Here is a 13,164-nt window from a genome sequence, read left to right on the forward strand (position 1 = left end):
TGCCTGCACCATTCAGGGACATGCACCAGAGAAGATAGGGACCTGGGTAAAGAAGTCTCACTGGGTGGCTATGTTGCTTTATCCTCACCCAGCATCAGCATGTGTCTGAATTCATTTTGGAGACTGAAGAAGAAGTCTGATAAATGGGGTCATGGGCACTACTCAGGCATTAGGTTGGCAGTATTGGGTTTTTGTCAATACAAAGGATCAGGGCACGTGTCTTTAAAAAGTTTGGTCTATCTTTAATTTTCTGCTGGACAATGTGTTGCCCATACGGTGGTCATTTGCAGTCCACAGTGGGGACTCCACCATGGACCACCAAGTGACCACTCTGATCCGGTGAAATCAACTTAGTGTGGTTTCTAGCTGGTTTGGGGTTCCTTGACCCAAAGAAGTTTGGCAAGCTCTGCTATACAGGTATTGTTTATGACAGACGTGGACAACTGTTGAGTTCTTCATAGCTCATCTCATAACCAGTTGTCGTCCCTCATTTGCAGTCCATGTGTTATGATAAATACTAAGTGGGCCTTCAAAAAGTCCCAAACTGGTGCTTTCATGACTTTTTGGGACTCACTTACTCTAGTTTTGAATTATGGGTGAGAAAGTGGGAATGGTTAGCTATGTTTAATTCCAGATTTATCACTGAGATTTTTTAGTAGATGGGTGTCACAACCAGACAGCTGAGAAGCTCTGACAGAAGCCTTTCAGAACCTCCTCCTTGAGTTCTCTTTGTTGTGCTGTTCAGTTCCTCATCTCGTTAGCCTCTCTCAGCTGTCATGTAGTGGGACTGATTGCTTCCCTTTAAATTCCTCCCCATGGTGCATTACTGGGCGGCTTATACTACTTCCTGGAGTGTGTGTGCATGCTGATCTTGTTTTCCAGTCTGCTACAAAGTTAAGTGCTGAACATTTATCTGTTATTTTCTGTTTGCTGGATCCCAGGTGACCCTGACCCCCTCCGTGTCTGGTGTAGGGAGCCGGTGGTAGTGTCCCCTCACTATTGTAGGGTGTTCAGGGGTTTTATAGTCGAGGTACGTGGATATGCAACCATCCACCTCTGGGATCTTTGCATAGGCTGAGCAGCCAGGGAAAGTCTCAGGTCTTGTGCAGGGGTCTCCCTTTTGGTTCCTTAGCTTTGGATCCACTCAGTCATATGCATGTTGCTTTGTCTTGTTTCCTGTACACCGTCCGTGACAATGGGTGGCATAGGAAAACTGGAGTAGCTTTTTTAGTCAGGTTTAAAAGCTTTGGACAACTTCGGGACAATTTTTTAGGATTGCATTTTAGTCATTTTGAGTGAAACATCTTTTTTTATTTTTCAATTGGTCTTTATAAAAAAAAAATCTGCAGTTTTTATGATACATGAGGTTAAAAATCAGTCTACTTGCAGACTGTTACTCCTGAGTTCAGCTGATGGCTTATGTGAAGCCTTATCTCTGATTTCTTGACCTCATAAACACTCATTATAGCTAAACTCTTATCGAACTGATAAGAATATGGCTTAAATGAATGTCAGGAGATCAGAGATAAGGCCTCACAGTTGGCAAATAGACTGATTTGTAACCAAATGTATAATAAAAACTACTTTAAAATTTAAATGAAGATAAAGAGTAAACCGCTATCATAAAAAAATCCCCCAAAGTTCAGTGTTGGAGTGAAGTTCCTTGGGCCCTCCAGAGGAAATGATTTTGAGGGCCCACCCTTTATGTACATAGGCCCTTAACAGCCCTGTTTTAATAGGGGTCTATTATTGTCAGAGCCTTCAGCAGGGTTGAACTGGCCCACCAGAGTACCAGAGGATCAGTCCAACCCTGCTGAAGGTGCCCGTAGTCTTCAAAGAGACAAGTTTATGAAACAACCAGAAACTTTTGTCAAATATTACCCTTGTGGTAAATTCCCCTCAGTGTTTCCAAAAAATGTTACCAACTCTTTGTAGAAACCTTATGGAGATACACCAAAACTAACATGTTGTGTTAGATATGAAGTGAATGACATTTTTTTCCCACTGTAATTAGACTTTTTCCCCATGTAAATTTTTAGACAGCGACATATGGAGCTTCCTGAGCTCACTGTTATATGACGTCATCCTTCTTGTTTCAACTATCTGATATTAAAGGACTTTTGAATAACCTTGCCAATAAGACAAGACAGGCCTCTCTCGTTTTCATCAAGACTGGCTCAGTGAGCGGCTTGTATCCACTATGATTAGATTTATGCCCACCAGCCCTGCTGGGGATTTATGTGATAAAGCGCCGTACGTCGAGAGGAGTGTCTGATTTTTATTTATTTTTTTACTTGTTGCAAATGCTGAAGGCAAACGAGAGGAATCATCTGTGGTGTCTGATTCCTGTCTCCCAGGAGAGGTGAGAGGGTCTGTGGCCGTGCCATCCTTTGCAGATGTTTCTATGGTTACATCCTCCGTTAATTTGTAAGCTAAGATCTTTCCTCTGATGGAAAAACAATCCTGCAATCACCCATCCCCTATTACTAGACGGTGAACTGGGAGGCCACGAGAAGGTCATGGGCGACAGTGACAATCTCCCAAGTCTGAGCTACAAAATCCATACTGAACCTCCCACCTATTTTCAGCTGATTGGTATCCTTGTCACCCTTTATTTATAGTTACATAAGTAAATTATAGGCCACAGCATTTTTCACGCAGTTTCCCCATCCTTTACCATATTTGTTGAAATAGCTGTTTAAATTTTGTAACAATATGGGACAATAGCACATTGGTTATGTTGTCTATATTCGTGGCGCTCGGTGTGATTTTTCAGTTTTTTATTACTCTTCTTCTTTTTTTTATTTTATTTGTATGTAGCCTGTGGTCCGCCAAATGTTTAGGTACTACAACTCCCAGCATGACCTGATCGCCGCAGGCATGACCCTTCACCAGCAATCTGCTGGTATGCCTGAATGGACAAGTATTACTAAGTGATGTATGGTGGTAAAGTGCAGAATTATGTGGGCGTATAAGTTGGTATTATGTGTACAGTATATGTCAGCAAACATTTTGCATTAAGTGGCAGTATTATGTATATACAGTAGGCAGTATTATGTATGTACAAAAGGAAGTATTATTTAGACACAGTATGGGTATATTATTTAGCTGTTATATGGCAGTATTATTTGGATGAATACACAAATATTATGGAGTCATGTATGGTGATAAATTGCAGAATTATATGGACATATGTGGCAGTATTATGTATATTGTACAGTATATATCAGTAATAATTTAGCATTAAGTTCCAGTATTATGTATATACAGGAGGCTATATTATGAAGACATTGTATGTGTCTACATTATTATATTACTTTCACGCCAGCGTTTTTGCTAGATCCGGCGGGGTTCAGCTAAAACGCTTCCGCTACTGATAATACAACCATCTGCATCCGTCATGAACGGATCTGGTTGTATCATCTTTAACATACCCAAGACGGATCCGTCATTGTGTCAGAGAAAACGGATCCATCCCCATTGACTTGTATTGTGGGTCATGACTGATCCATCTTGCTCCGCATCCTAGGACGGAAAGCAAATCTCCAGTATGAGAACGGAATTCATTTTGGAGCATTCCGATCTGTTCAGTTACGTTTTGTCCTCATTGACAATGAATGGGGACAAAACTGAAGCGTTTTTTTTTTCCGGTATTGAGACCCTATGACGGAACTCAATACCAGAAAATATTAATGCTAGTGTAAAAGTAGCCTTAGCTATTATATGGCAGTGTCATTTGAATGTCAACTTGAATGGCAGCGTCAGTATTTCTATAAAATTTGACTGGTATATGCATCAGAAACGGACCCAAAAACAAGAAAGGGAACAAAAACTTTTTTTTTAGTAAAGAACAATTGAAAAAAAACATATTTAGCCCAAAGGAGTAAAATGCAGTAATAGAAAATAAAATCCCCCCAAAGGTGTCCATAGTCTTTAATGTTTGCTGTTGGTCCCTCTTTCCTCCCTGTACACACCTGCCTAGTAGCATGAAGGGTAATTTACTGTCGGTGCTAAGTTGTAGTAATATAATTAGCAGCCTGATCGCAGAATACTAATTCTCCCCTTGTAATTGGCTTAATCGCTGGTCATTATTGCATAGTTAACAAAAAGGGCATATAGCGGCACTAAGCTTTACCACTCATTAATTTGCCTGTTATCTAATGTGCCTAGTGCTTTAGTAATCACAGGCTAATGATCAATGTGTCTGGACCATTTACAATTATGTTCCCTGATGAGTTTCTAATAACACAGACCTATCTACTAGGAACACTACTTTCTGTATCCTCCAGACAGTGAACCTACGGGTGTATTCTACCATGTACCATGTGTATAATATTATATATTTATAGTATATAATATTGATGACCTATCCTCAGGATATATCATATCATTAGTAGTGATGAGCGAAATTTTCAAAAATTCGATTCGGCTGCTACGCCAAACTTTGATAAGAAATTTGATTTGTTTCGAATTACTTTGCAAAGAATTGCAATTCCATTGTATAGAGTAGGAGCAATGAAGGGGAACGGCGATCACGCTGCCCCCCCGTCATTTAACCCCTTAGATGCCGCGTTCAACACTGATTGCAGCATCTGAGAGTCACATATCAGAGAATTAATCAGGGCTTGAAACAAATAAAAAAATATAAAAAAATAAAAAACATCATCCATTTGATCGCGAAAAGCCCGTCATCAGTGAATGTATTTTATTTTTTACTGCCGTTTCAGGAAAACTTGATTCGGAAACCACAAAGTGCCCGGAAAATCGGATTCGTGGCAAATCGGATTTTTCCTGAAATTTGAATCAAATTCCACTTCGTTAAGGCCTATTGCACATGACTGTAGGACTTTTTCAGTATTTCGCGGTCCGCAAGAAATGGATCTGCAAAAAATACAGATGACATCCGTGTGCATTCCGTTTTTTGCGGAACGGAACATCTGGCCCCTAATAAAAACTATCCTTGTCCGTTTTGGAAGACAATAATAGGACACGTTCTATCTTTGAACGGAACGTAAAAACGGAAATGCGGAAACGGAAGGCATACGGAGTACATTCCGTTTTTTTTTTGCGGACTCATTGAAATGAATGGTTCCGTATACGGAACGCAAAAAACGGAATGGAAACGGAAAAAAGAAACGTTTGTGTGCAAGAGGTCTAACTTTAGTTCGCTCAACACTAATCATCAGTGTCAGATCAGGGACTCCAACTACATGCACCCCCGCCAATCAGCTATTCGAAGAGGTAGCGGCAGGTGTGTGAGCGTTGTCTCTTCTTCAAAATTACCTGTGCGCCATCTCGCTTGTAGAAGAGGTGCCGTGTAATTAGCACTGCGCTGTTGTAATTACATTGCTGCAGCGCTGCAAAAGAGACGACACGGGTAGTTTTGAAGCCAAAGCCGTGCTCGGAAACAGCCTCTTGAGTGCGGGTGGCGGGACCCGGACCCCTTGCTGTTCTGATATTGATGAGCTATCCTGAGAATAGATCATCAATATCTTTGCTCTGCACAACCCCTTCAATTTTAGTGCAGTCAAAAACGTGTGTTTTAGATCTTTTTTGTTCCTTTTTCTGCCTTTTATTTCTCCATGCCTGCTGAGCAGCGGGCTCTTCTCGGTGTGATGCTGGTGCTATGCTCACTACTATAACCCAGGCAGGTGTCTCCCCACTTCAGCTAGCCCTCCCTCTCACAGCATGCAGTCTGACAGAGAGAGACTGGAGCTGCATCCCCCTCCTCATTCTCCCTGGGAATTATTTACTGTGTAACCCTAAATGGACAGTCTCTACATGGTTGCTACTTTTAGAACATTCTCTTTGAATTCCACATAAATCAATTATGGAAGCTGATAGTCTAAGTTTGATAGTCATGACAGGTGGTCACAAATTTGTCCTGACAACATTCTGTGAAAAAAAAAAAAAACACTAAATTGGTTTTGTTCTTTCTCTTAATGCTTTCCCATTGAATTCATTGCGGATATCAAAAAGGACAGTTGGAGCCAATAAATGAGGTGAGTGGAAATCGAACATTTTATCATGGAAGGTGGATGGATATCGGCCACTCAGCGCTCAGCCCCTCCATTCATTTCTATGGGGGGTCCAGAGATAGCAGAGCGGTGTACTTGGCCTCTTTTGGCCTTCAGAAGGCAGCATTTCTTTTTAAATTTCATTTAGAACTTTTTCCATCAGCATACCTGTACAGGTCCTTCTAAAAATTATTTAGATTAAGTTCATTATTTTCTGTAACGTACTGATAATCATTAGACTTTCATAAATTTTAGATTCATTACACACAACTGAAGTAGTTCAAGCCTTTTATTGTTTTAATATTGATGATTTTGGCATACAGCTCATGAAAACCCAAAATTCCTATCTCAAAAAATGAGCATATCCTGAAAAGGTTCTCTGAACGAGCTATTAACCTAATCATCTGAATCAACTAATTAACTCTAAACACCTGCAAAAGATTCCTGAGGCTTTTAAAAACTCCCAGCCTGGTTCATTACTCAAAACCGCAATCGTGGGTAAGACTGCCGACCTGACTGCTGTCCAGAAGGCCATCATTGACACCCTCAAGCAAGAGGGTAAGACACAAAGAAATTTCTGAACGAATAGGCTGTTCCCAGAGTGCTGTATCAAGGCACCTCAGTGGGAAGTCTGTGGGAAGGAAAAAGTGTGGCAGAAAACGCTGCACAACGAGAAGAGGTGACCGGACCCTGAGGAAGATTGTGGAGAAGGACCGATTCCAGACCTTGGGGGACCTGCGGAAGCAGTGGACTGAGTCTGGAGTAGAAACATCCAGAGCCACCGTGTACAGGCGTGTGCAGGAAATGGGCTACAGGTGCCGCATTCCCCAGGTCAAGCCACTTTTGAACCAGAAACAGCGGCAGAAGCGCCTGACCTGGGCTACAGAGAAGCAGCACTGGACTGTTGCATGTCATTCGAAAATCAAGGTGCCAGAGTCTGGAGGAAGACTGGGGAGAGGGAAATGCCAAAATGCCTGAAGTCCAGTGTCAAGTACCCACAGTCAGTGATGGTCTGGGGTGCCATGTCAGCTGCTGGTGTTGGTCCACTGTGTTTTATCAAGGGCAGGGTCAATGCAGCTAGCTATCAGGAGATTTTGGAGCACTTCATGCTTCCATCTGCTGAAAAGCTTTATGGAGATGAAGATGTCATTTTTCAGCACGACCTGCCACCTGCTCACAGTGCCAAAACCACTGGTAAATGGTTTACTGACCATGGTATTACTGTGCTCAATTGGCCTGCCAACTCTCCTGACCTGAACCCCATAGAGAATCTGTGGGATATTGGGAAGAGAAAGTTGAGAGACGCAAGACCCAACACTCTGGATGAGCTTAAAGCCGCTATCGAAGCATCCTGGGCCTCCATAACACCTCAGCAGTGCCACAGGCTGATTGCCTCCATGCCACGCCGCATTGAAGCAGTGATTTCTGCAAAAGGATTCCCGACCAAGTATTGAGTGCATAACTGAACATCATTATTTGAAGGTTGACATTTTTTGTATTAAAAACACTTTTCTTTTATTGGTCGGATGAAATATGCTAATTTTTTTAGATAGGAATTTTGGGTTTTCATGAGCTGTATGCCAAAATCATTAATATTAAAACAATAAAAGGCTTGAACTACTTCAGTTGGTGTGTAATGAATCTAAAATATATGAAAGTCTAATGTTTATCAGTACATTACAGAAAATAATGAACTTTATCACAATATGCAAATTTTTTTAGAAGGACCTGTATGTGGTTTGGGGAAAGGGTTGTATTTTTAATGGGAACCATTTTACGGACTCCGCAGGTAGGTTTTTAAAGATTAAAATCTATACTCTTTATTAATTAATTAATTAATCAAATGCTAGAGATTTCCCCATTTCTAAAAAAAACTACCATTTCATGGTACATTGAATATATTGAAAAGCTTTTAAAAAATTTTGGGATGGGGGATGAATGAGAAAAGACAGCAATTCGGCAATTCTTTGAATTTTGTTTTTAAAAGGGTTGTCCGGGTTCAGAGCTGAAAGCGGACATAACCCTCTTCTTCACCCATTCAGCCATTTCATGCTCCGATGCTCCGCCTAGCGCAGGGTAAAGGCTATTTGTTTACATTGGCACACTGCTAGGCGGAGTGTTTTACAGGCTAGGGCAATGCTAAAGACCGCCCATTAGTGCCGGTGATGTCACCAGGCTGACTGCTAGGTGGAAACCTCTGCCTAGCATGCCCATCAGAAGCCCCCAGTACATCACTGGATCTGAAAACAAGCTGTATAGCACAGGGCAAGGGGGAGCATAGGGACTGAATGGGTGAAGAAGGGGTTCAGTCCGGGTTCAACTCTGAATCTGGACAGCCCCTTTAATAGAATCCACTGTGTGCTACAAGTGTCAGCATAATTTTGGCAATGCCAAATTTAATACACTTTTTATGTTTTACTTTTTTTTTGCAGAATGAGTTGACTGTCATTGGTGCCATTTTATGGTACATATTACATAGCCTTTTGGATTACTTTTTTTACTCTGTCTTTTGGGAGGTAGGATGACACAAAAAATAGCATTTCCTACATTTTTATGGTGTTCTCTGTGCAAGTTAAAATGGCATCTGTCAGCAGATTTGTAACTATGACCTGTTACATGTGCGCTTGGCAGCTGAAGGCATCTGTGTTGGTCCCATGTTCATATGTGCCCACATTACTGAAAAAAATGATGTTCTAATATATGCAAATGAGCCTCTAGGTGTAATGGTAACGCCCCCATTGCTCCTAAGGCTCATTTGCATATATGAAAACATCATTTTTCTCTGCAATGCGGACACATATGAACATGGGAACAACACAGATGCCTTCAGCTGCCAAGTGCACATGTAACAGGTCAACCAGGTACAAATCTGCTGACAGATGCCCTTTAAATAACATGATTAGGTATGAGCGAATCGACTTCGGATGAAACATCCGAAGTCGATTTGCATAAAACTTCGTTCCAATACTGTACAGAGCAGGAACTCCGTACAGTATTAGAACAAAGTTTTATGTGAATCGACTTTGGATGTTCCATCCGAAGTCGATTTGCTCATCCCTAAACATGATAATTGTATAGTTTGGGTCATTACAGACATGTTGATACTAATCATGCCTCCTTTCATTTATTTATTTTCAAAATTTTGATCATGTTATTATTTAACCAGTTTATACATTTTTACATTGTTTTAGCCCAGTTTGGGGATTTGACCATGTAATCTCTTGATCATTTCTATAGTACGATGTCAACATAACAAATTGCTACTTGTTGCTATGTTTGGGCACAGGGTTTCCTATCCAAAATCTCTGATCTGCTGCTATGTCGGTGGACGTGCAGAAACTGCTGTCAGAAGTGTTACGAATGCAGCTGCTGCCAGTCAAGTGAAGATGAAGTGGAGATCCTGGGGCCCTTTCCTGCTCAAACACCACCATGGCTGTTAGTATAGTGGCGGCTGCATGATACTGTATTGCTTGTTTTGAAGGTACGGCTACACAGCGACGCTGGTCGTGCAACAGCTGTCGAGGCCAGGATCGCAGGGACATTGCGGTATAGCGGTGATCCTATAGAAATGAGTGGGGTCTGCTATTTTGCTTTGCTATTCAGTGGTTGCAGTCGCGGTAAATGTGCGACTCATGCTGCGACCCCATTCATTTCTATAGGATCACTGCTAAACTGTGATGCCCCTGTAGTCCTGGCCTCAACAGCTGTCTCCTGACCAGTGTCACCGTGTAGCCGTACCATTATTGTTTTTGCATGTTTTTTTTTTGGGGAGGTGGAGGTAAACAATAAAAATAGGCGCATATTTACTAATGTACGTACACCTAGATTTTGGTGTAAATTACGTCAAAACTGTTGCGTAATTTGACGCATCTAGGTTTTGAGAAATTATTTGCACCTAGTGTAAAAATGAGGATGTGGCTTACTGCAAAGGGTGTGGCTGTGCCTGAAATGGGTGCGGCCCAAAATGTGATGTTTTCTGCCAAAACTGTGCTACAATTCTAGCATAAAATTCTGTCTCAAAGTAAGCCAACAATAGTTGGTATAGAGTCAGAGAAACAGGCGTCTCCCTGCACAACATTTATCATCCAGACTTAACCTCGTGATAAATCTGCTGCAGGTCTAGGCGTCTGGTCTACGTTTATGTCATATACAGAATTAGTAAATCTGCCCCAGTGAGTCCTTAACACTGCCTCATTATGTAGCAGTATGGGTGATTGGGATATATATATAGCTTTAACCAAGATGACTGACAGGTATGAAAATAGTAGTAGTATTATTTGTATGGCAGAATTTGCAAAACATATACATGCAACATTTTAAAGGAATGCTCCAAGAAAACCTGATCCTGTGTTATGGTACTGCAGGGTCCAAGGTATCAGTTTATGACCAAAGTATACTTTGGGGTTCATTGAATCACCTTGTCAGGAACTATCCCCTTAGCCTCCTCACCAGATATAACTCATTGCATCAGTGTTTGCACAGATTGTTCCTATATTAATATATATATATATATATATATATATATATATATATATATAGTGTTACAGATTAAGTAAACTATAGGTTTTAGGTTTTTCCAATGGTATTGCCCTCCCATGCCTCACTGTGTTTATACTCCACATCACTCCACATACTCCACATCACCTCTCTCTTCTAGTATTGACAACTGGGTGTTATCATTCCCCTGTCCCTGAATACTGACAGCATTCGGTCATCGCTGATAGTATCAGACTGTGTAGGGAGACATCCAATTGACAAGGAGAATTGTAACACGAAGTTGTCAATCAGACACATCAGGAGAGGTAACAGAGCCAGTGACTCATAGGTCATGGTTTATCTTTCCTTTTCTTCTCCGTCCAGCCCAGACTGCCATGACAACTGCTCCTCAAGACCTCAGAGTTTTGCCTCTTGATTCTGCAGCCATCCCCAACCTATATAGCAACATAAATAAATTAAGTCTACAGGCCAATCCTCAGAATAAATACAGACCCAGGAATAAATATAACCCTTCCCCCTGTTACCAAATACAGGCCCCAGTCCCCTAAACAGTCTATATGCCTCTTAAAAAAATAGAGATCCCAGAACCCTAAAATATTAGGGTACATCCATACAGGGTGGATACACTCTAGCGTTTATAATATCAGCACAGAGCAAATCTGCACAGAATACGTACAGAAATTGACCTGCAGTGCGGATTTTAAATCTGCATCATGTTATTTTATACTACAGATTTTCACCAGAGATTTCACCCTTTGCCAGGGTAAACTCTGCAGTAAATATGCAACAAAAAAATACTGTTGAGGGCATAATGTCACAGTGCTCAGACCAGACCCCTGCTAAGAAAAAAAAATTACAGACCATGCCCTCTAAGTACAGATCCCCAAACCAGACCCCCTAAATACAGACCCAGCGTAGACCCTCTAAACTAATACAGACCCTAGAGCAGGGGTGCACCGTGCACAACATGTTATGGTTGGGGACTACATTGTCAGACTGAACCAACCACAAGGGTCGGAAATAAAAATTAAAAGGGTATAACCAACTGAAATACTGCATTTATTGCATATCGAAAACACAATGTATGCCACAAATATCTCGTTAAACTTCCAGGACTCCCATCTAATGGGAGAATACATAAAATAATACATGTGAGCAACCACAAGACTTAGACATACATATCTGTTATCAGATGTAGGGGGGCAGCACAAAATGTTATTGAGGGCCGCCGCATGTGACCCTCTGGCTGCAGGTTGTGCACCCCTGCACTATATAGACTACATACAGACTCAGGGTAGACCTAAATAAATTCACATTGCATAAATATAGACCACCTAAACTTATACAGCAGCTTCTGCTTAGCCTAGCTGCTGATCTTCCTTCTTGGCTTGAGGACCTCGAGAGGTCACGTAACCATATGGAGGTCCTTCTGTAGGTCCTTCAGAAACCACAATAAAACCAAAATGTGCATCAAGGCTTTGTGCAATTTGGTCCTCTGGTCCCAGGCAAGCACCTGAACTGCCTATTTTCCATTGTCTATATATCAACATGTTGTTACAAATGTGTGGTTCATTATACTTACCAGGATAAATAATCGCAGTGAAGACAAGGAAGGAGATTTGGACAATGCAACAAGTGAGCCTCCTTCGACTCCACAGGAAACATCACCTGACAGAAGACGATCTTCTTCAGATACATCCAGATCTACATATAGTCTTACTAGGCGCATTTCAAGTAAGACTTCTCAATACTGTAACTTATGTATACATCTTTTATTATTGAACCCACCACTAGCACTAAAGGTATAAAGCTCTAATATTTTGGACTCAAGAATTCTTCTACTTGAGTCTGTAGAATTTTTTTTTTACAATGTAATCAAGTGATGGATTTAGTGGCAAAGCCGAACTCTCCTAGAGGGCACATTGAACATCTGCGTGTGATATGAAGAGGGTCTTTCAGGATGGTAGCAGCTGTGTATAGAGCTAATAAACAGAAGAAATGGCGTGGTGTTAAACAGGCAGGAAGTGCTCAAACCCTTATGTGTATACAGGGCAGCAAATCCTGCACTTGTAGCCCGTTGCTAATGGCAATCTCCAGCAAAAATGCATACAGTGGAGGATGCTCGCAGCGGACCACAAGTACCACAATAGACATCCTACACAAGATAGCAATTAGGTGGATGTGATAACCAATATAACAATATAATAACAATTTTGTTATTTTAATGTGTATAGAGCTGCCAGGAGTAGCCGAGTCAGCACTTGGCTATTTTCAGTACTCCCATAGTGGTGAACAGAGGGTGGCCATGCTTGAGCGGTACACTCCCCTTCACTTCGAAGGGCCCATTCTGGAAATAGGAGCGAGTTCCAGAGGTCGGCCTTGCACTTATGCCATCGGTGTCTGAGATGGGCACACCCCTTTGTGCAGCCTCTCGTTACCCTGTTGATCAGCTGTTTGAAGGGGCCACGGTGCTCCAGTGACCACTGCGGGCCTTCATACTGCTTCACATAGAGCAGCTGTATACTTTCAGTAGCGATTGTGCCTGGTATGGCACCTCTGTCCTATTAACTTGAACAGGGCACAGCTATAATATGGGACAACTGCTACTAAATGTATGAAGCCGAATCTAGTAAACAGCTGATCAGTCGGG

General features: G+C 41.6%; 1 protein-coding gene across 1 annotated transcript in view; it reads left to right on the forward strand.

Annotated features, from left to right (window-relative positions):
- Positions 1-13,164, forward strand: part of SYT17 (synaptotagmin 17) — a 105,522-nt gene that overhangs the window by 11,876 nt on the left and 80,482 nt on the right. Inside the window, exons 2-4 of the mRNA XM_044303750.1 lie at positions 5,985-6,002; positions 9,304-9,452; positions 12,100-12,248. Coding sequence (XP_044159685.1) covers positions 5,985-6,002; positions 9,304-9,452; positions 12,100-12,248 — 316 coding nt within the window. The remainder of the gene's footprint in view (positions 1-5,984; positions 6,003-9,303; positions 9,453-12,099; positions 12,249-13,164) is intronic.

The sequence above is a fragment of the Bufo gargarizans genome, chromosome 8 (genome assembly GCF_014858855.1).
Source record: "Bufo gargarizans isolate SCDJY-AF-19 chromosome 8, ASM1485885v1, whole genome shotgun sequence".
In the NCBI taxonomy this organism is placed as follows: Eukaryota; Metazoa; Chordata; class Amphibia; order Anura; family Bufonidae; genus Bufo; species Bufo gargarizans.